The sequence below is a fragment of the Narcine bancroftii genome, chromosome 10 (genome assembly GCF_036971445.1).
Source record: "Narcine bancroftii isolate sNarBan1 chromosome 10, sNarBan1.hap1, whole genome shotgun sequence".
Classification (NCBI taxonomy): Eukaryota; Metazoa; Chordata; class Chondrichthyes; order Torpediniformes; family Narcinidae; genus Narcine; species Narcine bancroftii.
In genome coordinates, this window is record NC_091478.1 from 10133257 (window position 1) to 10161217 (window position 27961).

The 27961-nt window shown below is 39.5% G+C and overlaps 1 protein-coding gene across 7 annotated transcripts in view; it reads left to right on the forward strand.

Annotated features, from left to right (window-relative positions):
• The window catches only part of LOC138744139 (uncharacterized), a 121307-nt gene that overhangs the window by 63777 nt on the left and 29569 nt on the right, over nt 1–27961 (forward strand). Inside the window, exon 7 of one of the 7 annotated variants that reach the window (XM_069899772.1) lies at nt 23772–23864. The exons of 5 other annotated variants lie outside the window; for them this stretch is intronic. In XM_069899772.1, coding sequence (XP_069755873.1) covers nt 23772–23813 — 42 coding nt within the window. In that variant the 3' untranslated portion in view covers nt 23814–23864. Of the gene's footprint in view, nt 1–1441; nt 1748–23771; nt 23865–27961 lie in introns of those variants that run through there. One more of the 7 variants, XM_069899769.1, reaches the window with a different exon arrangement.

A 27961-nucleotide genomic window follows, 5' to 3' on the forward strand; every position in this document is an offset into this window, starting at 1 on the left:
AGAAATGTGTTATCATCGAACGTAGCCTGTATATTCCAATTGTAATGGCGACTAGATGGCAAAAAAGCATTAATTTAATAATATTATTTTAGACTCGATAATGAATCGGCAATTGATCATATTTGTTGTATGCGATTACATAATTCACAAATAAATTGTCAGGTTTGGGAGCTAACACGTGTACTTGGCTTCTCAGCTGACATGCAACTCTCAGCCCTTGCCTCTGACACATCCCTTCCATGCCACCACACTTTTTCCTCATTATACCATTTTCCATGGTAATACACGGCTTTTGTTCTGCATTCATTACATCTGAATTTTCCATGTTTCATCTCTTCTGCTCCAGTAATGCAGCACTGAAATAACTTTGATAGTGAGGTTTGTGATACCTATCAAAATATGCACCTAGTACTGTACCAAAATTCTTGCTCACTGCAGCTGAACAGATACTTGTGAGGAAAAAAAGACACGATAATGGTGAACTAATTCAATTAAGTTAGAAGAGACAATAAATACATAAGATAGGTAATAACTATTCACAGTCAGACGTTGGGGGAAAAAAAGTGACACATAGTGCAGACAGTCCTTTTATGTCTTTGGAACAGTCTATGATTAGTGTACCTAGAGTCTGATAGGTTTCAGAAAGAAACTCTTCTTCAACCAAGAGGAGCTGGTTTTCAGGCTTCTGCACCTTCTGCCCAATGGTAGCAGTGAGAAGAGGTTGCGGCTGGGTAATGTTAGTCCTTTAAGATGTTGGCTTCCTTCTTGAGTCTGTGCCTCACATAGATGCCTGCAGAGGATGGAGATCAGAGCTTGTTATGAACCTGACAATGTTCGCTTACCACAGCCAGAAAACCAGAATTGTCAGTGAGGCTGCAATACACTCAGTTAGTTGACTTTCCACAGTGCTCCTACAGAAGTTTGATAGAGTATCTGGCAACGTACCAAATCTCCCCAGTGTGCCTCATTACTATTTTCTTGATGTGGTGGCTCCAGGAAATGTCTTCCAGGATCTTTAAGGTTCTGATTCTTTTTGCCTCCTTCCCATCACTGCAGACAGGTGCATGTTCCTTTGGCCTCTCCTTCCTAAAATCAACAAGTTCCTTGACCTTGGTGACATTGAGAGCAAGATTGTTGTTCTAGGACCATCTAACCAGGTTCTTCATATCCATCATGTATTCTGACTGATTTTCCAGTGATTCAGCCAACAGTGGTGTCATCAGCTGAACTTGGCTAAGCATGCAGCCTTGTAGTGCCGCTGTTTACGGTCAGTGAGGAGCAGGTAATGGTGCTGATCTTCACTGATTGGGGTCTGGTGATGTAGAAGTTGAGGATCTAGTTGCAGAGGGCTGTAGGTTCTTTAACTAGGTCATACGTTTTTCTGGTATGGTTGTGCCCATCTGTTGTCATTGTCAGTGATGTACATTTCTCTGTGTTCTAGGTGATCTGGAGCAGAGTGAAATGGTACCTGCCATTGATACGTTGTGATAAGATTCAAACTGGAAAGTACAGGACTGCCGTGCATGTATTGAATTGTGGTACAGATTCAAAGGACTGAGTAGCCTTCTGCAGCTTTATTCTATGATTCTATCACTTTACAAAAAAAATTCTACATGTCGATCAGTGCCAACACGAGGCTGAATGATCAAAGGGAGTGAAAAAGGAGATGAAGAGAGAAAATGAGATTACACAACTCTCTAACATGATGGGGAACACCTCAGACCTATGACATTTAACTAGTAAATGAGTAATATGAGGAAAGCAGAGACTAATTACAAACTAAACTGCAGTGAGCACTGATACAGTATTTCAAGACCAGGAAAACTGCTGCTTCCTTTGTCATAGCAAAGGTAGTAAACTGCTAAATAAGCAAAAGAATTGATAGAGATTTTTTAAAGTAGAAATGTCAGCAGATCCATCTTTAGAAGCCATGGTGGAAATAATCAAGGTACTGACCATGATCTTTCAATCATCTGTAGAACTGAGAATGATGCCAGAGGACTGGACAACTGCAAATGTTTTAAAGTAATTTATCACTTCTCAGCTCCTTTCTTTTCTACCTTTCCACCTGTATCTACCTATTCTTTGGCTTGGCTTCGCGGACGAAGATTTTACGGAGGGGTAAAGTCCATATCAGCTGCAGGCTCGTTGGTGGCTGACAAGTCCGATGTGGGACAGGCAGACACGGTTGCAAGGGAAAATTGGTGGGTTGGGGTTGGGTGTTGGGTTTTTCCTCCTTTGTCTTTTGTCAGTGAGGTGGGCTCTGCGGTCTTCTTCAAAGGAGGTTGCTGCCCGCCGAACTGTGAGGCGCCAAGATGCACAGTTTGAGGCGATACCAGCCCACTGGCGGTGGTCAATGTGGCAGGCATCAAGAGATTTCTTTAGGCAGTCCTTGTACCTCTTCTTTGGTGCACCTCTGTCACGGTGGCCAGTGGAGAGCTCGCCATATAACACGATCTTGGGAAGGCGATGGTCCTCCATTCTGGAGACGTGACCTACCCAGCGCAGTTGGATCTTCAGCAGCAGGGATTCGATGCTGTCGGCCTCTGCCATCTCGAGTAATTCGATGTTGGAGATTAAGTCACTCCAATGAATGTTGAGGATGGAGTGGAGACAATGCTGGTGGAAGCGTTCTAGGAGCCATAGGTGATGCCGGTAGAGGACCCATGATTCGCAGCCGAACAGGAGTGTGGGTATGACAACGGCTCTGTATACGCTTATCTTTGTGAGGTTTTTCAGTTGGTTGTTTTTCCAGACTCTTTTGTGTAGTCTTCCAAAGGCGCTATTTGCCTTGGCGAGTCTGTTGTCTATCTCATTGTCGATCCTTGCATCCGATGAAATGGTGCAGCCGAGATAGGTAAACTGGTTGACCGTTTTGAGTTTTGTGTGCCCAATGGAGATGTGGGGGGGCTGGTAGTCATGGTGGGGAGCTGGCTGATGGAGGACCTCAGTTTTCTTCAGGCTGACTTCCAGGCCAAACATTTTGGCAGTTTCCGCAAAATAGGACGTCAAGCGCTGAAGAGCTGGCTCTGAATGGGCAACTAAAGCGGCATCGTCTACAAAGAGTAATCGATCTATTACCACTTACCTATTAGTATGTGCTCCTCCCCCTTTGCTGTTCTTGCTCCTCTCCTCACCTTTTTATTCAGGTTGTGGTGAGCTGAGGCAGCAGCAAACAAGCACAAAACTCAAAAGACTGTACAACAGGCTTTTTTTAGGTAAAAGTCTGAACACCAGTTCATGCTTCAGTGGCTCCCTGTGTGACTGGCTCAGGAGAGACCGGCTCAGGTCTATATTCTGGTCGGCTGATTGACAGCCGGCCAGGTGGAGTCAGCCCTTAGGTGGTCTTCCTGCAGGTACAGAGATCACCCCCTGCAGTAGGCTGGTGGTCATAACAGCACACAGGTGTCTACCTGTTTTTTCCACATTCCTGGTAAAGGGCTCAGACCCAAAACATTGGTTATCCTTTACTTCCTATGGATGCAATGTGACATGCTGAGTTTTTCCAGCACTTTTGTGTATTGCACTGGACCCCAGCATCGGCAGATTTTCTTGTTTTGCTGGTGTGATGTTTTTGAATTCCTTTGATAAACCTGCCACCTTGTAGGCTTCTCAACAGAGTTGAAGCCTATGAAATAAAAATTGACTTGTGACATGAATCAGATGAGATTGAAGTTGTCGTAATACCCAGGGTAGGCACTGAGACATTTTGGTTTTTTTTACTGATATTTGACTTTGATCTGCATCTACTAGGAACAAATTTCAAAATGTACATATGAGCAAAAATTTAGAAGGGTAGAAAGCAATGTGGAGGATAGAGATGAGCTTCATAGAACATAGATTAGTGGAAATGAGCAGACAAATATCACAGAATTCAAAGCATAAATCTCTTATATTGCACTTTTTGCTGGGAAGATACAAGAACAGACAAATTAATATAAAGGCTGTACCTAAAGAGGGGTACAATTAAAAAAAATGCTGTAATGGTAGTGCGACCCAGGGGAGCGGAGAGAAGCCGCAGCTCTATTCCACAGGGGTCCTACCTCCTGGTGCTAATGTCGACAGTCTGTTAAAGGATCTGACGGTGTGTTTGTTTAAAAATCCTGCAAACTCGACATCTTTGCCCAAGATGGCAGCACCTGTACTGGGCAGCGAACCTTGAGAGGTTGCAGACTCCAGACTCCAGAAGACACCAAAAATGGGAGAACACCACCACCCCCCCGCCTTGAGAAGGAGAAGCATGGGAAATGATCCTATAGGACGTGACCACTGCAGTGGATCAGCAAAGGGCTCAGCAGCTGAAGGACCCACACTGGCTGCAGGTGGTTGGTGACTTGCAGTCAAAGGAAGGACTCTCACAGGCTACAGGTGACTTGCACAGCAATTGAAAGATCCACACAGACTATCTCATGGGAACCAGGTATTGGAATCGGGATCTGTGGGGGTGCTGAGGATAAGAATGGCTCCTGAAGGGTCTCAGATTCTGAAGGATTTTTCATCATTTAGGAGTTCTTGATCTGGAGCTTGGGTTGCCGCTGGTTCGAACTGAAGTTTGTGAAGCTGCGAGAGCGCTGGTGGTGAATTCTCAGACACTCATTGACTCTGAAGGGTCTCTCTTTTGCTTTGCTTTCTTCAATTGTTAACGTTGCCGGGCAGTGCTCAAGGCAACTCTTTGTTTGCCTTAAGGCAGACAAAAGATGAAGTATATCATGTGTATTACATTTTTAATGTATTATTATGTGACAATATAAGTAACCTATGAACCTTTGAAAAACAAAGAGGCCAAAGTGAATACAACCTTGCATGAAGGTGGCTTGACAGGATATGAAATTAATTAACAAATGGGCATGAGATGCTGAGGTATGGAGGTATTGACTAGAAAAACAATGATGAACCTTTACAAAATAACTGTTTTGTCAAAGCTGGACTATTGTGTTTATTTATGGCCATTGTATGCTGAGAAGAATTTGAAAGCTTGGAGAGTATGAAAAAAGGATTTACTCATAGATCCTAGAATGAGAGAATAATGGTCTGGGAAAGGCTGGAGAAGCTGGGATTGTTCTCCTTTGAGGAGTAAGTTTGAGAAGTGTTTTGACAATGGAGGAATGTAGAACCAGGGAGCATACATCCACAATAAGGATTTGCACATTTAACATTTTAAAACTAGGAGTAAGAGAAGGGCTATTTCACCATTCAAATCTGATCAGTCATGTATCAAGATCAATGCTGATCTTCTACCTCAGTGCCATTTTCATGCACTTTCCCCATATTCTTTGATTCCCTGAATATCCAGAAATCTATCCACGCCTGTTCTGGATTAATGTGAAAATTGAGACTCAACAGCACCTGGAGCAAAAAATTCTGAAGTTTCACCACACTCCATATGAAAAAATGTTTCCTTGCCTCAGTCCAAAATAGCCCACCTCGTACTCTGAGACTGTGACCCTTGGTTGTAAACTTCTTAGTTCAATGAAGCATTCTCCCTACATCCAGCCTGTTAAGTTATGGAAAAATTTTCTGAGGTCACCAATCATTCTTCTGAAAGCTAAAGAATAGTGCAGATAATCACCATTTATGAAACATTTTTATTTCAGATTTCCAAGATTCACTGCTCATTTTGTCTTGTCTTCAATTCCAGATATTTGTTTGTGTTCTGAAATTATTCACATCATCCCTTTCATCAGTTGATCTCTCCTACCTTCCACTGTAAAACAAACCTTCCCTTTAGTTTTTCTCACACCACCAGTGACAAATGAACTTTATTTCTCTTTATGATATAAACAGATTTTAAATTGTTTTTGTTACTGAAGGTCTTATTTCATAAAATTTATATCAAGTTCAATCTTGAAATGTATGCATTAGTTTTTTTTGCAAAAGTAAAGCATATTCATTATAGAAATTGATACAAGTTGCGCCTCCTGTTTGCACAATATTTTGAAAAATTTTTTTTCTCTGAAAATATGAAGTGATATTTTCCATACTTGACCTTTGCATAGTATATCAAGTGCATAATATATTGTAGTAGAAAGCTTTTGATTGTTAAATTCAAATGATTCAATGATCAAATGAATGATATTTGTTTTTATTTTGCTTCACTGAAGACGTTCTAAGTGTATTCACTTTAAATGTGGCAGTTAATATATCTAGTCATTAATTTCAAATGAAAAGAATAGATTTCTGTTGAAAATGCTTTCTCATTTTCATCTACAAAGCTGATGCAATTTAATTTAGAACACGTGTACTATTCTTAATTATACCAGCATTTATTAGCTTTGAGGGGGGGGGGGGGTGAATCTACTGATTTGAGGCAAAGGAATAATATTTGCCCTTCATCTTGTCAACCAACTATACACAGTTTTCAAGCTAAAATTTGCCTTATTATGCAAATGTCCATTTCATCCATGTAGAATGAATGAACTTCAGGCTCCATCCAAATAAAAGTGTGCAAGACTGGAACCAACTCCCACCATGCAGATTACATGCAGACATCCAGGCAGGCTGGTCACTGCCTTTCCATGTCTTTACTCATTATGCTCCATTGTGGTCTCCAGGGTTGAAAGTGGTCTTCACATAGTTGGCCAATGAACTGCTCTATGCTCTTGTCTGCATGTGAATAGTTTGTATTTTCATATTCATTATGATGTAGTTGTAAGCTGTTTATCCCTACCGAGCCTGTGCTGATTCACTGAATAATCACATTGCTTCACTAACTTTATTTTGCCTGCAACTTATCTTCCCTACTCATTTTCCTCTCAATGTACTCCCACCCCCTTCCCGGGTTCTACCATTCACCTACATGTTAATGGATATTTATAGTGTCCAATTAACCAATCAACTCGAAAGTTTTTGGGATGTGGGAGCAAACCAGAGCCACTGGGAGAAAGCCACACAGTTTTTGGAAGAACGTGTAACTCCACATAGACAACATTGGAAGTCAGCATTGAACTCAGGAATGTTGACAGCTCTTATGACCTGGGTTCAAATTTTGTCTGTGACTTATTATTCATTTTTTTAATCCTTCATTCTTTATCCTCATAATTTGCTGAATCCAGACTTATTTCTTTTCAGTGCTTCCCAGGTTGCAATATGACTTCCTATGATTCTAGGATTCAGTGCTCACTTGCTCTATGAAAGTTACAGATGTGCTTCAATGAGCACCAATTAGCCGGGTGCCCTGAAATTGCTCAGAACATTCTTCTCCACAGCTAGTGCTTCTAGTGAGAATTAATGGGTAAGAGCAAAGCGCAGATCAGTATGTTCCTGACTCCTCCACCTGGACATTGCAGAAGTATGGGACCACTGGAGGTCAAACATTAGTGTTTCTGATCTCAGTGTCTGCCACTGGCTCAGCTCAGTGCTAAATGGAGTCACTGAACTAGATGAAAAATGTGAGTGAATGTTGTTTAGCTATTGTTTTTATTTTGTATTGATATTTTACTGATTTTTATCTTAGTTCAATGTACCAAAAAGTTAATAGTTGGAATTGAGTAATTGTTTTACATACATCTCGTTCTTTAAAGTCCCTACTTGTCAGCCTTCAACAACACAAGTCATCATGTGGACTTTTGACAGGATTTGCCACCCGAATTCTATAGACCACTCGTATAACGTTCCACTTCGCTATCGCTCAGAAACCATCATCTCATTTGTACCCTCAAGACTGAAAAATTAGTGGATTGAAGGAAGTGAGTGTATGGACACTGAGACAAAAGTGAGATTGAGGATAATGCAACCCACTGCATTTAAATGGTCAGGTTCTTTTTGTATGAGAGAGTTGCCTGAAAGCCATGCATCAGAGACAAACTGGCAACTACATTTTCGTGCCTGAATATAATTTGTAGCCCTATGGTTCTTTGGCATTTTAATGAAAATACATCGATCAATGCACATCTTTATAAGCAATAAACTGAGTTGTATAATGACTGAAATATTATGTACAGTATTTCAGTTATTATTTTCTTTATTTTCGTTGTTTTCTGTTGTTTGTTCAAGTTGTATTTGACCATATTCATTGGATGATCTGAAACGGGCAGAACTGCGGTGGAGCTGGGAGAGCAAACATAAAAATTGCAAAAACAAGTATAACATAAAAAATCTCTCACGCTGCAGTCAGGAGATTGATTCCATTTGCTTGTTAAATGAGAATGAATCATAAAATGTCATCATACAGATTTTGGTATAATAAATGATCCATATCAGTCACTCTTCCAGTTTCAGAGTGGAGCCATTGAAATATCCAGTGGATCAGTTAATTATATTAACCTTTATCATAATGTGGTTGATCTGACAATGTTGTCTATCTAAAATATTGCCATATGACAGATTTATATTTTAACATAAATGTAATTAATGTTTTTAGCAGTAGGTTAATACTTTGATGGAAAATTGGTGCAGCTTGTGGAGAATTCAGAGAATATTACTTAGGTGAGGTTGAATTTTGTTTTATTTTTGTCATTATTGATGAACTAGAGGTTTGTGCTCTAAATGTTGGGAGAATTGGTCATATTAGCTTTATTATTTCAGTTTCTAAAAGCGATTCAGTTTAGCAATGTACCATCAATTTGTTTTGTCCACAGAATATTGTGCACAGCAGATAGAAATGAAAGAAAAATCAATGAGGCTTCATTAGGGCAGCAGGAAGTCAGCACCGGAGGACTTGCTTAATTACAGTTTCAGTAGCATTTGCTTTAATTGGAAAGAATAAAGTGACTGAAGTGGAGTGAATGAAGAAATTAGCATATCCATCACTGTTGCCATTTCCTATCCAGGCTTTAGGCACTGTTTGCACTCAGAAACCAAAATTGAGTTTTGGAGCCTTAAAAAAACTAAAATATCTGAAAAAATTTGCAATAATCAAATTATTGCCACTTTAACACAGATGAAAAAAGATCTGTCATTTTCCAAGGACAGCATTTGATTAATGATGGTATAATGTTACAGAAAAATAATTGAAAGTATACTTTTGGTGTCATGTTATTTGCTACATTATTCCTTTTAGATTATGTTAATTACTGTTTAAACTTTAATTTGTCTTTCTTCTGCATCCATATAAGAAAATATATGATAATATGGAACAGCCATTTGTTATTTATTTTCATGACACCCCTTTCCACACCTGGTCAGGGGTAAATCATTCAGGTGCCTTGTTGTTCGGCATGAGAAATCCTGTCTCTCCATCCGTCACGATCTCTGACCCTCCGAATTGTAGTTGTTGCCTTCCCATTTTCCTTTGGTGAAGGCCCCATATTTGAGCTGAGGCTATAGTCAATGTTAAGTTCATGATTATACAAGGGGAAAGTACTGAAGTGGTTTCCCGTTGCCTTCTTCAGTTGCAATGTCCATACTGGGTGGGTAACCCTGGCCATTAATCAGCAAATTCATCTGCCCAGTATTTTTAGTTTAAAAACCATAAATTCCAATTTGTAGAATCTGCTTGTAAAAACCATCCACCATCTGCAATCCATGGCTTCACAAAACCCTGATTGGGAGGCTAAACAGGTACTCAAAGGCGACCTGTAATCTATCAGATGGAAGGAGTGCCTTACACCTCCTTTTGTTGAGCATTTGCGCAGCACTGACACCATATAGGGCGAATATCTAAAAGAAATGTCTAAAATATTTTCTAATTCTGTTGGTTTTTATATATACACCAACTAAGCAGTACTACTTCGATCTCTCAAAAACAGTGATATGATTGTGCATGTCCTTCATTTAGTTTCACATTGAAGATAGGACCCAAAATTTTTTTCCTCTTCGTTTATCAGCTTCAACAGTACTTGGGTGGAAGGTCATTCAAGATTCTATAGTTTTGCTCCTGGAAGAAACAAATGAACAAAAGGTGGATTGTCCATCATATTGTCTTGCATGGACTATGCACATGCTTCCTTTGGTTTAAAATTTATGTTTACCCATTAGGATCTTCTGCCCACTCTTGCATCTTCTAATCCTTCTCAGATTTTCCTAGATCTCTAATCCCACAATATTATTTTGTTGCTTCCAATGTTCGTTTTTTTAATTTGCTGGAGTTCACAATTTCCAGTACTGCCTTCTTGATTGCATTTTCAATCATTATCATAATGATCTTTCCCAGAAACCATGGTATTTTTTCTTCACTGTAGATTTTCATTTGCAACTCTTCCAAACTGTTACACTTGCCTAATTTTAAGTTAATAATATCAATTCTGTTCTCCATTCAGCTTTCAAAACATTTCCACCATTCTTTTGTTTTAATTCTTGATCACATTGCAGGATGTTTCTTTAGATTATTTGTATTAACCTCGACATAGGATCAAGAGAGTCTATGCTTTCCCAATATTCTCTTTCTGCAGGATCCATACCAGTTCTCCCATGCTCATGCTTCCACCATACCAGTTCTCCCATGCTCATGCTTCCACCATACCAGTTCTCCCATACTCATGCTTCCACCATACCAGTTCTCCCATGCTCATGCTTCCATCATACCAGTTCTCCCATACTCATGCTTCCACCATACCAGTTCTCCCATGCTCATGCTTCCACCATACCAGTTCTCCCATACTCATGCTTCCACCATACCAGTATTCCCATGCTCATGCTTCCACCATACCAGTTCTCCCATGCTCATGCTTCCACCATACCAGTTCTCCCATACTCATGCTTCCACCATACCAGTTCTCCCATGCTCATGCTTCCATCATACCAGTTCTCCCATACTCATGCTTCCACCATACCAGTTCTCCCATGCTCATGCTTCCACCATACCAGTATTCCCATGCTCATGCTTCTACCATACCAGTTCTCCCATGCTCATGCTTCCACTGTACCAGTTCTCCCATGCTCATGCTTCCACTGTACCAGTTCTCCCATGCTCATGCTTCCACTGTACCAGTTCTCCCATGCTCATGCTTCCACTGTACCAGTTCTCCCATGCTCATGCTTCCACCCTACCAGTTCTCCCATACCATAAACTTCAGAATTTAGAGCTTGTGATGCACTTCCAATTACGTTTATGATTTAGAGAGGAAACAAGTTTTTTTAAAATTTGATCTTGCTACCCTTATCCTTGTAGATTTTTATTTCACCAAAATGTAATTAAAGCAAATACATATTAACAAGTGGAAAGGGAATGTCAGTAGTATTTTCTGGTGTCTCCAGCTCTAATAACTGAACAAGAGACTTCTGATGCTGGAACCATGAAACTCCGGAGGAGCTTAGTGAGAAAATGTTGTCTTGATGCTTGGTCTCGATGATGAGATGTGGAATCAGAAGTAGGCCATTCAGCCCTTTGAGTGTGCTCTGCCGTTCCATCAGCGGCTGATCCATTCTCCCACTCCGCCCCACTCCCCTGCCTTCTTCCCATAACCTTTAATCCCAACTATTCAGATACAATCTCTGCTTTGAATACACCCATCTGCCCATTCCAGAGGATCATCACTGTCTGGCTAAAGAAATTCCTCTCCATCTCTCTTTTAAATGAGCACCCTACAATCCTGAGGTTGCGCCTCTTATCCTTCACGCAAAACATCAACTATTCCTTTGCATCCGCAGGTTCTGCCACATTCATTGACTGCCTCCGGCAGTTTTTGGTGCTTCGGACTTGAGTTTGTGAGTTTGGAAGTTGCTGTATCAGCAGAGCCTGTATTATTACTACATTGCATTTGGACATAGTTTACACTGCAACCATACTACACTGGTGATGGAGGGAATGAGTGATTAGGTAATGAATGTGGTGTCAGTCAAAATAACTTCCTGAGTTTTATTGCAGTGGCACACATCATACAAGTGGAGAATACCATTTCTGACTCCAACTGAGTCCGTCAGAGAGCCACACCAACTGTGCTGTGGGGGAAACTGTAGAGAGTGAGAGGAGCAGCTTTGGCAGTGGAGGCTAGTTCCAACAGGGATTTCCTGATGACAGGGAAAGAGGGGACCAGACAAGAGTCAGGACAGTTACGGAGCATAGCAAAATAACTGGAGCATAGCAATTTACCCTTTGTGTTAAAGTTAAATGCTACCATTGTCATTGCTTGGGATAACTGTTGCATGCTGCTTAGCAGCCTGTATTTCAATGTCACCCATACATTACTGCATGCAGGCACGGAATCTTTATTTTTCCTACAAGTTGTAAATGGAATTGAACATGTGTAACCATTAGCAAAATTCTCCACTTCTGGCTTAATAATAGTTGTTGATGATGTAGCTGAAGATGGTTGGTGCCCAATGCTTGGATAAGTGCTTCCTTGTTGTCATAGTCACTCTCCTCTCACCTCTCTTGTTCAGATCCTTGACTCTTGATTGGTCCAAAGCTCTGCTCAATTCTTGAGCACAGATGGCATTGAATGTACTGTTGATGCCACCTTTTGCCATTCTTTTGATGTTTGGCAGTACATTAATTGGGTTGTTGAAACTGTTGAAAGGGTACTATGCCTTTAAGACTGCTTCCTCATTCAGTACAGATTCAAATCATTTTATTTTCTATAGTCTGGAAAGGTTTACCACGTCAATTTGAAAAGCCTCTCAGAATAAAATGATAAATTGTGCTGAGCTGGGTTGCGTGATTATTCAGATTCACAAGATTACACAGAGAATCCAGATGTAATACTGGTTAATTCAAGCATATAGCAAATAAGTGTGGCAAGCGCAGAAAGATTTAGAGAGTATGTGAAGTTATGAGAAGTGTTATATGAAGGTGAATAAGTCACTTGGACTGGACTAACCACACCCTAGAGTTCTGAAGAAGGTATCTGAAGGGATTGCAGACACATTAGTAGAGATTTTTCAGTATTAATTTGTCTGAAATGGTTACAGAGGATTGGAAAATTGCAAAGGTCACTCCACTCTTTGAGAAGGAAGAGAGACAAAATATAGGAAATTATAGGCTGGTTAGCCCAACTTCAGTGATTGGCAAGATTCCAGAGTTCATTAATCCTTTGGACTACAGCTACTTTTAACCTTTCAAAATGTATACTCTGGTCTGGGGTCATGGGTAAACTACAGTACGAACACCAGTTCCAACCAGCTGGTATAAACCAGTCCCGGAAAATGGGGACACAGATTATATGTACTTGTTGTTAGTCCCTGAAAACAGGGACATGGTGTTCAAAGGGTTAAGGATGAATTTTGGAGAACTTAAAACCAGCATGGTTTCCTTCAGGGAAGATCTTGCCTGTCAAATCTGTGGGAGTTCTTTGAGGAAATAATAAGCACGACAGACAAAGAAGAGTTGGTGGATGTTGTTTACTTGAATTTTCAAAAGATTCTTGACAATATTGCCAGTCATGAGGCTGTTGAACAAGGTAGGAGACAATAGTGTTATGGAAAAGGGACTACAATGAATGGAAGATTGGCTTACTGGTAGAAGGAAAGGAGTGACAATAAAGGGGGTCTTTTTTGGCTGGCTGCTGGTGACTAGTGTTCTGCAGGGGTCAGTGTTGGGTTCACTACATTTTATGCTGTATGTAAATGATTTAGATTATAGAATTGATGGCTTTGTGGCCATTTACAGATGATACAAAGATAAGTGGATGGGCGGATAGTGTTGAGGAAGCACAAAGTCTTCAGAGGGACTTTGATAGGTTGTAACCGGAAATTCCACTCCAATTTGAAAAATCTCCTTAAAGACATCCGTCTGATTTTATCTTGGATTCTTTGACGAAAATATTTGCAGTACATAGTGCCAGTCCAGCCTAATGAATATGCTTTATTCTCCACCCAAATCTCATTGCATTCTGTTTAGTGAGGTGTAACTACAAATCTTTCTAAAGCAAAAAAAAACTGCTGAAAGAACTCAAAGGTCAAGCAGCATCTGTAGAGACAAAGGAGGCTTGACCTGAAATATCAACCATCTTGACCTGATGAGTTCTTTCAGCTATTTGTTTTTATTATGCTCCAGACCTCAATATCTACAGTCTTATTTGTCAGCCTTGTGCTCATCTAGTTTTCCACAAGACACACTATCCTTTAAACAAGTCCTACCTTTTAACAGCTCTAAAATTAGTTTTACAATCTACCCACACACCATTGAATCTTGATTAGCATAATTTCATCAAACATCTGTTTTAAAAACTAATTGATTGGAACGTTTGCACAATTCAAACATGCATTGCCCCAAAAAGGTTGTGGTTTAAAAATTGATCCTGAGTTACGTGTGCTAAAGACATGATGCTCTGCCCATTGTCTACAGCTTCAAATCTGAATCTCATTTCCAAAGAGTGCAATAGGGGTATGCGACTGTATTGGTAAATAATATATACTAAATTGCACATAATATTTCTATTCTTTTCATTCCTGTATTGATCAGTTCGACTAGGCAAAGAAAGATAAAAAATCAATTGTCACTTTGCTATTTTGTAAGCATTCTGTTGCATTTGTGAAGCTGGATTTTGCTACTATTCTTCAGAATCAGGATTTGTGTGTTTTTTAAATTAGGGCCAAAGAAGACAAAGTGAGGTAGTGGTTCATTGTCCATTCAGAAATCTGATGGCAGAGGGGAAGAACTGTTTTTATACTATTGGGAGTTCGTGTTCAGTCTCCTCTACCTTATTTCTGATAGAACCAGTGATTAGGGACCGAGAGGAAAGAGGCTGCTTTCTTAAGACACTGCCTCTTGTGGATGTCCTTGATGGAGTGAAGATTGATGACCATGATGGCGCCGCCCAAGTTCACAACTCTCTGTGGTTCTTTTCTGTTCTGTTCATTGGCACCTTCGTACCAAACAGTGATGCAACCAGTCCGAATGCTCTCCACTGTGCACCTATAGAAATTTGTGGTCATACCAAATCTCCTCAAATTCTTCACTAAGTATAGCCACGGGTGAGTCTTCTTCATTATTGCATCGACATGGAGGCCACAGCACAAATCTTCAGAGATATTGACACCCAAGAATTTGAAGTTTTCAACTCTTTCCACTGCTGACCCCCCCCCCCCCCCCGAGAGGACTGGTTCATATTCTCCTGATTTCCCCCTCCTGAATTGCACATTCAGTTCTTTAGTTTTGCTAATGTTGAGTGTAAAGTTGTTATGACATCACTCAATTAGTTATTCTATCTCTCTTCTGTATGTTTCTTCATTACCACCTGTGATTCTGCTGTTAATTGTGTAAATTTGTAGAAGGCATTTGAATTGCACCAAGCCACACAGTCGTGGGAGTGGAGCAATGAGCTAAGCACATATCCTCAAGTGCACCTGTGTTGGGTGAGGAGATGTTGTTTCTGATTCATACTGACTGTGGTCTTTTGATAAGGAAGTCAAGGATCCATTTGAAGAGGTGGGTGCAGAGGCCTAGGCATTGGAGCTTGTTGACCAACATTGAGAGTATGATGGTGTTGAAAGCTGACCCATTTGTTGATGAAGAGTAGTCTAATGTGGTCCTGGTTAAATCAAACTGCAATGGTTGAAATAGATATGGTGCAAATATTATTTACATTATAAATATAATTCATCCTGCTAAAGTATATCATCAGAATGTTTTGATGACTAGGTATTGAGCAGGCATTGAAAAAGATGACAAAAATAGGTCAACATACAGTATATAGATTTTGCATAGTTTCACATGTGAACCAATAAATGAAAGTACATAAATCTGTTGAAAGATACAGTAGCTTCAGGTGTATGTTGAAAGCTACAGAGGCAATGTAAATGCTACTGACAAAGTTGGTTTATATTTAGTACCATTACCATCCGTTGTAGTTATACTAAATTACAGTTAAACCAGTTAGTCAACGCTTTGCTCTGTTGTCTGTGGTTTTGATAATCACTGATAATAACTTCTAGCATCAATAAAGTCCTTAAATCTGATTTTGGGAGTTAATGGAATAAGAGAAGGTTGTCAGTAGATTCCACTGGGATAATGTCATTGGGAATCTTTGTTAGGAATAAATTAAATCGATCATAAATTGTGCTCTCAAGTCAAGGCAAAAAAAAAAACAGCCTCATTTAGAAGAGTTTAATATTTTCAACCTCTTGCAGAAAATGCACTTAAACAGATTAAAATAAAATAGGAAGCATGTCCATGGATACAAATAGTAATTACTGGAGCCCTGGCTATTTCCTGTTCATGTCACGCAGTGACTTCACTCCCACCTGTGATCAAGGTCTGTACACTGTCAAATTGCTCTTTACTGGGGGAATTAAATTGAATATTTTATCAAAAACAGTCAAACGGTATTATTCAGGAACATCTTCCTTCGTAGTTGCCGAGTGGAATAGCATAATGCATGTCATACTACTTACAGTCTTAGAGGCCTATTTAATTGGATGCTGAGCTTCAATGAAGGAATGCTTGCCATCAAAATATCAGTCACCTTCATAATATCGTCTTCATTCCTACCTCAATTAATCTGCTGCTAAAATCATCATCATTCATTGTTTTTAACCATACCATAAAGTTTTCCTGTTGCACTTCAAAAGCAATCAATGATAATGTGATCATCATCTGATCATATAGCTTGCAAAGTTTGAACTTTAGCCCAGGCAGAAGTCGAAGTGTCCAATTTTCTTTTATCAACCCCTTAATTCCATCTCTCAGTCAACATTTTCCAAATTATTCCCCTGAGATGACAGCCTGCCATCAGTTACAAACATTACCTGCAGCTCAAAGTAGCCAATCTAAAATGTATAATTCATTTATTAAATACAGACAGTACAAAGGTAATATTATCCGTGTTTTGAAGCGTTTTATTGATGACATTTCTGAGGAGGAAGTCATAATTCCACCCACACTAATGTAGAATGTTCACTTCCATCATACCTTTCTAACATTTGTACTCCTTTGTTGGCTGAACATTCAAGTTCTCTTTTCAATATTTTTATTGGTTTCATCAAGTAAAATGTTACACAGCTTCATAATAATAAAGTATTAACAAATCATATATAATAATAAAAATGGTGTTGAGACCTATGTGCATTGAGAAGTTTTTAAAAAAAAAAACATGTCTTTTGCATCTTTTCTAAACTCTTTAATATCTTTTCTTGAGTCCTTAATATATCCCATCATGAAGGCAAAATCTTCCGAGGTAGAAACTGCTTCTTTCTTTCTCCCAGTTTTAGCACCACGAAGAGCCATGGTACATAAATGTAAAACAAGTTGGGAAAGAAGAAAGAAACTAAAAGAAAACCCCAAATTTAGGAAAAAGTAGTTTTTTTTTTAAAAAAAGTAAGGCGTGAGAGCCAAAATGGTCCAGAGCAGCCAAAAAAGCATGTCAACCCATGTACCACCAGCAGGGAACCAACCATTCATCAATTGGGTTCAAACTAATTTGTAATTTTCCAGAAGATCTGATAAACTAAACGTCTAGATATTCTGCAGCTAGTCCTCATTGGTAAAACTACAGCAATTACAAAGAATATTTTATTATCTCTCTCAATCCTTGTTATTACTTTAACTCTTACCTTTTGAAAACATTAATGTCAAATAATTGAGAAATTGCATCACAGAGGTGTTGCATTCTTCGCAAACTGCCTTTTGCACTTTTCTACAACACAAGCCTGCTTTTCACATCGAATCTCATGTTGTAAGTGGATCTGCATCAGTGCGGGGTGTTTTCTCTCATCAAGACACTTTACTAGAGATAACAAAGTGACCTATCACCATTATTTGACAGCTGAGGCTAACGTTAGAGTTGGGGTACACATAGCTTCTGTGAATGAAACAGTATTTGGCAATTTTTACTTTTAGTCACTCAGATCTGTGGGGCTAGAAGATTTGGATATGACAGCTGGGAGTGCAGCTCTCCTGTACTCTTCAGTGGGAAGCATTTGCTTTGATATACCAAGCTCGTGGATTTGGAAAGGGTTTAAGAAGTGGCAATACCCCTTTGTTGGCTGAACATTCAAGTTCTCTTTTCAATATTTTTATTGGTTTCATCAAGTAAATTGTTACACAGCTTCATAATAATAAAGTATTAACAAATCATATATAATAATAAAAGGGATTCGAGGACCAGAGTCCACGGGGAAAAAGGTGGTGCAGAAGGAATTCAGTGGGGTAATGGGTTAGTGTAGTGATTTTCTGGAAACAGAAAAGGTTGATGGATTAATTTAAGCAGCCAACCATGGCTACTGTGGCTCCCCACAATTCAGCGTGTAAGAGAAAATGCCTTCCAGATGAAGAGCACGACATGTTTCAGATGTCCTCTGATTTAAATCGGTAGGGAAAAGGAGAGACCCAGTTGTGACTGCCAACCCAATCAATAAGGCTATTGTTTCACAGTAGATCGACTAAAAATAAAAATTGGTTTAAACAATTGTTGTTTCACATTTTACATTTATTTCTTTTACCCACATAAATCCTGTAAGGGACAATCTAATTCCATAATTGAAATTAAAAATGTTTGTCAGAGTGGCAAAAAAGGAGCAATTATGGTTGAGGACCTATTTTTGTGTTCAAACATAGTATGTATGAATACTTGCAATGCATGTCTTTAATGCTAATCTCCCAAGTCCCCTCAGGAAATTAGTGGTGAGCTCCCTTCTTAAACTACTGGAGTCCACTGGTGCAGGTGCTCTTACCAGGAAGAAAGAATTATAAAGATGCAAAATTTTAGAGTGTGAATTTCATACCAAAGTGCTCATTATTGGCAATATTCAAGAGGGCATAAATTGAGGAGTAATGAGCATAGACCGAACTAGACTTAGGAGTGTCTTGGATTTCAAACAACATTTAATTTAAAGAACGTAAATCAACAGAAGCCAGCCCCAATGCATCAGAAAAATTAATTATTGAGTTAACAGGAGCAAACCAAGTCGACAGCGTATTAATGAAAGTATTGGCACAGTGTCTTCATTGTTCATGTCACTAAGTCCAGGACCAGGGAAAACTGTAAAAGATGTTGGTGACACCACATCTAGAGTATTATGCATCGTTTTGGTCACCTAGCTATAAGAAAGGTATTGATTGTTCAGATGGAAAGGGTGTAGAAAAGAGTCACCAGAATGTAGCTGGCACTTGTTCCGTGTACGGTGGAGAGCATTCTGATTGGTTGCCTCACTGTCTGGTATGGAGGTGCCAGTGCACAGGACAAGAAAAGAACTAGAGTTGTGAACTCAGCCAGTGCCATCGTATACATCAGTTTCCACTCCATCGAGGTCATCGATAAAAGGCAGTGGCTTAAGAAAGCAGCTTCTATCCGCGAGGACCTTCACCACCCAGGCCATGCCCTCTTCACACTGCTTCCACAGGATCCCAAGGACATACACTCAGCAGTACAAGATCAGTTTCTTCCCCTCTGCCATCAGAATGGGCAATGAACCACAGACATTATCTTGCGTTCTCTTATTTTTGCATTGATTTTGTTATTTATTTTTTAAACGTGATTTTAGAGCAATATTTGCTGTGTAATATTCCCACAAAGAACAAATTTTGTGACGTGTTTGATTGTGATCGATGAATTATCAGGATAGGTCTACGACTTTTGTTGCTGCAGTACTGGAAGCAAAAGAGGAGACTTTATGTAGGTTTGTAAAATCTTGAGGAGTTTCAACAGTGAGCAATCAAACCTGAAAGTGGATTTCCCTCAATGCTGTAGGCGAGGGAGAGATAAATCATCCAGATTTCCCACTCCTTGTCAATGCACCTGCAGTAGTGTGCATGCATGTGAATATAACTATCCAACGCCTTTGTCTTTGTCCTGATGTGAAGATAACAACTTGGGTTATATTCTAGTAAGTTAAGAGCATCTTTATAATTCTATCTTGACATGAGTTGCTGCCTTGAGGAAAAATGACCAAAGAGTATGATGGGGTTAGAAACAACAAAATGAATCATACTTGAGAGAGCAAAAATATGGAGCATATCACAAACTCTGATATGTGAGAGCTCTGGCCAAGTCATAGTTCTATGAAAATTTCAGAGTTATTCAGTAGTCTCAGTTAATGGATACTAAACTATAATTTTATTTTATAAACTTACAACATTGAAAAAAAGCCCTTCTCGTCTGTGCCAAACTATTGTTCTGCCTAGTTCCCCTGCCCTGCACCCAGTCCATAGTCTTCCATACACCTCCCATCCATGTACCTGTCCAAATTTGTCTTAAATGTTAAAATTGAGCCTGCATTCACCATTTCAACCGGAAGCTCATTCCACAATCCCACCTCTCTGTGTGAAGTTCCCCTTAAACTTTTCCCCTTAACCCACATCCTCTAGTTTGTATCTCACATACCCTCTTTTTAAAAGCCTATCTACATTAACTCTGTCAATACCGTTCATAATTTTAAATACCTCTATTAAATCTCCCGTCATTCTTCGACACTCCAGGGGAAAAAGCCCTAAACTGTTTAACCTTTCCATGTAATGCAGTCCAATATTTGGCAATTTGATTTGTGAGTTGGACAGATTTCAATTAGACTTTTTTCATCTTTTAAACATTTGTATGATCAACTAAAAGAACCTGGAGATCCAGACTGCTTGCAATTAAGCTTTTGAGACATTTTGAAGCAATGGAAACACTTGGCAGTTATGAAGACAGGGAAAGCATCTAAAATAGACATCCTACTTCTTTTTGTTTGGATGTGACTATTATGCAAAATGGAACAAGATTTTTAAAAATGGGTAAATTAATTTTGACCAGATTGCAGAAAAATGTGCTTGCTTTCTCTTCAATCAGTCCATTCCAAAACATAAAGTCAGGCCAGAGCCTGGGATTATCAAGTGCACCAAGTGGTGTTGGGTGGAGCAATCATCAGCTGACACCTGTGGTCACAGGAGCCAGAAAAACTTTGACATTCTGGGCTCAAGGCTATTTATTGTAGTATAGTCTTCACAATGTGGCTTTTGTTAATATAGCAATTATTGGTAATTATAGAACAGGAGTGTGTAATTGAGAGGGGATTTCTACTGAGCCAAAGTTGGACTCTTTTCAAAATGGTAAAGCTACTTTTTTTTTAAAAAGTCATGTGTTTGCACCAGTTTCATGTCATAAATTTGTCAGTTGCTGGCACCTTTGTTACATTGCTACTTCATCGTTGGTGCTGACTGACAACCTGTCGCACCGAAAAACCATTAGGCTGCTCTTGGATGTTATACTGACAGGCCCTTTTGTTGTTGAAGTCTCTTCGTAGGGAGGCAGTCTAGAAAGAAGAAAAGGTTTCCTCTGAGGCTGATCGAATGCCTGTTGTCAAAGCAAATGTAGTGAAGTTTTTGACCCAATTTTAATCAGTATATCTAGAAAATGAAAGGAACTTCCTATTACATTGGCAAGCCTATTATTTTATGGACTGAGGTGTAAGATCGGAATACCGCATTCAGCGACAGTAGGAAATGTGTTTGATATCAGAAGTTACAGCTATTCTATTGAACTCTGAGAGGTTTTTTTCCTTAAATGCTATTTCACTACCACGTGTCAAGTCCATAGAACCATAGACTACAGCGCAGCAATTGGTCTTTTGGCCCATCTCGTCCATGCTGAATTATTATTCCGCCTATCTTCTCATTGAATTGCAGCCAGATCATATCCCTCCATATCTTTCCCATCTATTGTACCAGGCCAAATGTTTCCTAATTGTTGAAATAAGCCCACATTCACCACTTCAGCTGGCAGTTCATTTCTCATCACTGTCTGCATGAAGAGGTTTCCTGTGATGTTCCCTTTAAACATTTCACTTTTCGCCCTTAACCCATGTCCTCCAATTGTTGTCTCATCTAACCTCATTGGAAAAAGCTTGCTTGCATTTACTCCATCTCTGCTCATAATTTTGTATACTTCATTCTTCTACACTCCAGGGAATAAAGTCCTAACCTATTGAGCCCTTCCTTGCAACTCAGCTACTCAAGTCCCAGCAACAACCTTGTAAATCTTTGAATTTTTTCCATCTCCTCGTCTTTGTTATATTTTATACACAGAGGGCCAATCAGTTTACAATGTATCTGTGCTAACTAATTTGTTCATTTTGTTAAAATGATTCTTCCCTTAATAAAGTACAATTTGTATAAAAAATCTTTAACTTAGGTATGACATTGCTCAAATCAGTAATTGTCATTTGTTTCGATTAATAAGATTTCATTTTCTCAAATTGGCCAGAACTTGCTTCAAGTGTCATTATTTGAACATCTTCAGTAATCCGGAAAAAAATAGATTTTACAGGCATCATGAGGAACAGATTCATGAAGGGAATGGCCACCCTTTAAAATCTGCCGCTGTGAATTGATGGTTCTTTAAAAAAAAAACAATGGAATATGCTGATTGTAGTTTTACATAAAGCTTTCCAAGTCAAAATGTATGTGTGAAAAGTTTTTTTTCAATACCTGATCTTCCATCAGGACATGGCTGTTAAATAGTAAGTTGGTACCTAATGTTTCAGGAAGTTGTTTGTGAAGCAGGGGTGCATATTTGGAGTGATGTTTCACCATTTAAAACAAAATACTATTGCCTGTACAAAAACTCAGAAAAGTCCACAGTGCAGAGACTTAGCAACAATGTGTAACACAGAGGTTCTCATCGTTTTTTTTCGCAGATCACCCTAAATATTCTTGATGAAGGCCTCAGGCCTGAAGTGTTGGTTTGGTATCTTTATCTTTGCTATATAAAGTACACTGTATGACCTGCTGAGTTTCTCCAGGGTTGTGTTTTTACCTTAAGTATTCTTTTACTTACCACAGACCACCAATAATAAACCTAGAGACCATCAGTGGGGAGGGGGAGACTGCAAGCTCAAGCCCCATTCCAGACCACTGACAGGGTTATTTTTAGTTTTGCTGGGAAATCTTTAAAAGAATTTTCATTTTTTTCCCCATCAAATTTACAATCTTATTTTACTTACTTATTCTATCAGTAATATTTCTCATTAGCACAGATCATCTATATAACATAGACCATATGTTGAGAACTACTGACATAAAGTATGAGGTGGTTTTTTTTGCATCACTCAAAAATATCAGCCATTCAGCACCAGATTAAGACTCAAATTTGCAATTGTATAATTAGCTCTTTACTAATTACAATTTATTCAGAGTAACAAATTATTGCTTTTCAGAAGGCATTTGGAACATTTTGCATATGTCCTTAAATTTATTTCCAAGAGCACCTTTTAATGCATGTTACCATACTAGAGTTAGCTTTAATGCTTTTATTATTTGTTAATCGATCATTATGTAGCAATGAACATGAAATGTGCAGATTTCCTCAGGATTTATTTAAACACACATTGCATAAATTCCTTCCATTTAAAGCAAACTGATACAGCAAAGTCTTTCAGTGAATTCTTTACAATGTATGATGTCTCAAATCAAAAACAATATTGTTAAATGCAATACAGAAAGTGAAACAGCAATGAAAAACCTCAGTCAGGTGATTAAGAATGCAGGATAGAGTTGACTAAAGAGTGGACATTTTTTGCACTTTTTTAAGAGAAATTTGTACATAAGCATCTTGTTTTTCTATCAAAGCACCTGTTCCCATTTTCTGTTGATTTTTTGCAAATCGTGAAATTGGTCCTGTTGTACTTTACAATAATGGCGATGTCATTTTCCCATCATTCTTCACACACCCGATGACATTTTCACTGTGTTTGGCTACTTTAAGTTAAGTTAACATGTTCTCCATGATAAGATGAGGTATATAATGCATGAAATACATTTTCTTATTATGATTAAAAAATGAAAATTATAAAGATCATCAAAAATAAAAACAAAATATTGTAAAATTGCTAACCAGGTTTGGCTTCATTTATGGAGTGGAGAAGAGTCAAAATTTCAGATTGATAACGTTCATCATCATGTTTAGCTTTTTCTTGGGTGTGTGTAACTCCACTTGGGGTTACACATGAATTTTCATGTCTTCACTATATAATCTTGAATCCAGCAAATCTGGCTGAAGACCTCGCAAGATCAAGCAAGTGGATGAAGAGTCAGACCTAATGATTTTCAGCAAATCTACAAACAGTGATTTCACAAATACTACTCTTGTGTTTGAAATGGGAAGAGTGCTTAATAAAGTCAAAAATAACAAGCATACATTTGTGAAGTATGATTTTATTTAGGTAACCACATTTAACGTTTATTCTCAACCAGTCCAGATCCTCTGAAATGACTGCCTTCTTCCACAAACGTGGCTTTCCCTCCACCACTATTAACTCGGCCCTCACTCACATCTCCACTCATCTGCCCTAGCCACCCCCGCCTCTAGAAACAATAAACAGAATCCCCCTTATCCTCACCTACCACCCCACCAACCTCTGGATCCAACACATTATCTGTTAGAATTTCCGGCACTTACTGTAGGACCCCAACCCCAGACACATTTTTCCTTCTCCCCTCTCAGCCTACCATAGGAACCTCTGAGACTCCCTTGTGCACTCTTCCCTCCCTACCCATTGCCCTCCCCCGGCACCTTCCACTGTGATCATAGGAGGTATAAATCCTGCACTCACAGCTCCTCCCTCACCATGGTCCAAGGTCCAAAACGGACCTTTCAGATGAAGTACCACTGCACTTATACCTCCAAAGAACTCATTTACTGCATCTGGTGCACCCTCTGTGGCCTTCTCTACATCAGGGAGACCAGTCACAGATTAGGAGATCGCTTCGCCCAGCACCTCCTCTCCCTCCGCAACAAAATTGACCTCTCTGTAGCCAACCATTTCAATTCTGAGTCACATTCTCAAGCTTACATGACTGTCCATGGCCTTTCACACTACCTACCCCGACCACCCGCAGATTGGAGGAACCACACCTCATTTTTCATCTGGGCACCCTCCATCCCCAGGGCATGAACATCGAGTTCACTGCATTCCACTAATCAACTTGCCTTTTTCCCCTCTTTCCGCACACCCCCCACCCTTTAACTATTTATTCCCATTCCTACTTCCTTTCTTTCTCCACCTAGCCTAGACTCCTCCCCCCCTCCCCCTTTTGTTCAGACATTTATCATGTTCCCCTACACCTTGATGAAGGGCTCAAGCCTGAAACATTGGTGATGTATCTTCACCTTTGCAACATAAAAGCACTGTTTGACCTGCGCTGAATTTCTCCAGCATTTGTATGTTTTTTCACTTAATCATGGTGTCAACAGAATCCTGTGTTTTACCCCATTCTCAAGCTGGATGTCAGTAATATTGCCTTTATAGCCTTTCGTAGTAGTTTAGGAATACCTTTGTTTCAGCTTTATAAATCCGGTTCTGTATATTCCACTATTTTCCTATCTTTCTTCTCCATTCCTATTATGGGTTTAAACACCACAGATCATTCCTGTTTTTTAGTTACATGGATTAATGTGCACATTTTTTTCTTAGCTCAATGATGCCATCAAAAATGTACGGGTACATAGTCCTCTGATGCAGTGATGAAGAAAATGTTTGGCATTGAGTACAATAGCTGGGCTGTCATGTAACAACTATGCAAAATGTTGGGGAGACCAAACGGAATATAGTGGATAATTCAGGCTCTCCAGCTGAAAAGTGTGCCAAAATGTACTGGGACATGTGGGCTTGAGTTATATGAAGAGGCTGGGACTTTTCTCCCTGGGGTGTAGGAGGCTGAGGAGTAACTTTATAGAGATAAATAAAATCATGAGGGACTTTGTAAGGTAAATAATCAGTCTTTTTTTCCAGGATAGGGAGTCTAAAATTAGAGCACATAGATTTAACGTGGCGGGGAAAGATTTAAAAAGGACCTGAGGGGCATCTTTTTCATCCAGATGATGGTGGGTGTATGGAATGAGCTATGAGAGGAAGTGGCAAAGGCAGGTACAATTGCAGTGTTGAAAAGACAGACAGGTGCATGGATAGGAAAGGTTTAGAGCAGGGGTGTCAAACTCAAATTCACGGAGGGCCAAAATTAAAAACTTGGACTAAGTCGAGGGCCGAACTAAATATTTATTGAAAATTTTCAACAACATCTGCATGTTTTCTCTTCTTTCAACATATGTAATGTTAAACTTTTTCTTATTAAAATAAATGTTAAATAATAGTTTTGGATAAACTCTTTCATTGTCATTGCCATTGGCCCATTTCCTTTAGCGTCTGAAACCGTGCACATGACGAGTCAATGAGGGATGATTAAAGCAGTGGTCTTCAAACTTTTTCTTTCCACCCACAGACCACCTTAAGCAATCCCTTACTAATCACAGCACCAATGGCACAGGGACGCGAGTGGAAAGAAAAAGGTTGAGAACTGTTGTATTGTGGTAACTCCACATCTGATTAGGTTAATTGTTAGGCAAGTGGTCAGAGAAGGACCCCCCCCCACCCCAAGAAAGGCTTAAATCACAGGAACAAAATAAGCTTCCGTCTCACTGCTCCCAATCTTACACACAGTCCTGATGTGGAATGTGGGGTCGCAGCTCCACGTTCACCCGAGTTCAGATGCTGTCTGTGTGGAGTTTGTACGCTCTCCCCTTGTCTTGGACCAACCGGTCGGTCGCCTGACGAAGGCACCCGAACCCCCCGTTGAAACGCCGGCATCCGGGGCGGTGGAGGAATTGGCTGAGAAGAGTGCGTTGCTCCCACCTCCCTCCCATGGTTGGAGAGGGATTAAACTGCGATCTCACGGCGCCGGGCTCGTCTCCAACAAAAGGAGCGGGAGGCAGGGTCCACCGCACACGGAGCGAGGGGGAAGGCATCGCCAACGAGACGTTCGGTCCGGCGTCGCCGCTGAAGCGCAGACCCAGCGAGGATGGTCCCCAACTCCAGCCGCGTCTGTGTGTCCGGGAGCCGGGCGGGCTGAGTGCGGCGCTCCGATTCCCGGGATTCGGGACTCTGAGATCCCTCCACACCTCCGGCGTCTTCATTTTCACCTTCAGTGTGCATGCGCTATACTGGCGCGGCGGCCAGCGGACCAACTCTAATATATATTTAATATGATCTTGCGGGCCAAATATAATTATATTACGGGCCAAATTTGGCCCGCGGGCCAGAGTTTGACATGTGCGGTTTAGAGGAATGTGGGCTGAACACAGACAAACAGGAATAGCTTTGGTAGACAAGCTGGTCGGTATGGACAGTTGGGCCAAGGGCCCTGCTTTCAGACTGTAAAACTGACTTTAATTGTCACTGGACTATAATGAACACTAAATGTTACATCCTATCACAAATTGGCAGATGTAACATAACATAGATACATTTTGTGATAGTTTTGTTGAAATTCTTTTGGGTTGAGAAGGTCATCTGCTCTTCCTTCCTCATTTAAATGCTATATTACTCATTAATTAATTTCCTAACGCAGTTTCCCATACGACTTGTTTTTTCCCCCCCTTTTCCATGGATCATTGATTTTGGGGGAATGTTTTGAACAGGCTTAAACAACATTAAAATCTGTTAATGAAGTTGAAAGAAATAAGAAAACAGTGCTGTCCATATTTTCATCATTGCTCCCTGCTTTTATTTCCTTTAAAAGTCAATACAATTTATAGTAATATTCTTTAGGAAAAGAATAGTCTTTAAAATTAATTTTCAGTAAAAAAACATGGATTTGTTCTGGTGCAAGAGAATTGAGACAATGATGAGCTAGGTGGTAAAGCTGGTGCTGCAGAATGCAGAAAATTAAGTGGCTCTTTGGTCTGTTATATACTATAATTTCCTTTCAAACATAGCAGGTTTTGAAAACTGAAAATAGTGGAAATCTTTATCATAATGTTATGTAGTGTAATGATAATCGTCAAACCATAAATTCTTGACTGTTTTTGCCATGAATGTTGACAAGAAGTCTGCATACAAAGGATCTACATTTCTTTCAGAAATATCCATGGTTTTTCTGGAAAACTGCCATAAAATCAGGACTTTGCAACTAATACAGTTTTTTCAAATGTTCTCTCATTTCTTCTGAAGTGAGAAAAATTTTCTCTTGCTCCATTTATTTAAAAAAAAAAGTCCCAAATGATCATTTGTTCACTTGCAAATAAGACTTTTATTTCCATAGATAATACTCCATGCTGGTAACTAATGTCAGTAATGGAGAATTTCCATGTTTATTCACTTTGATGAATGTTGCACATATTTTTAACTGCAAATATTATTTATTCCCAACAATTTGTATGAAATGATGGTTGTATAAACA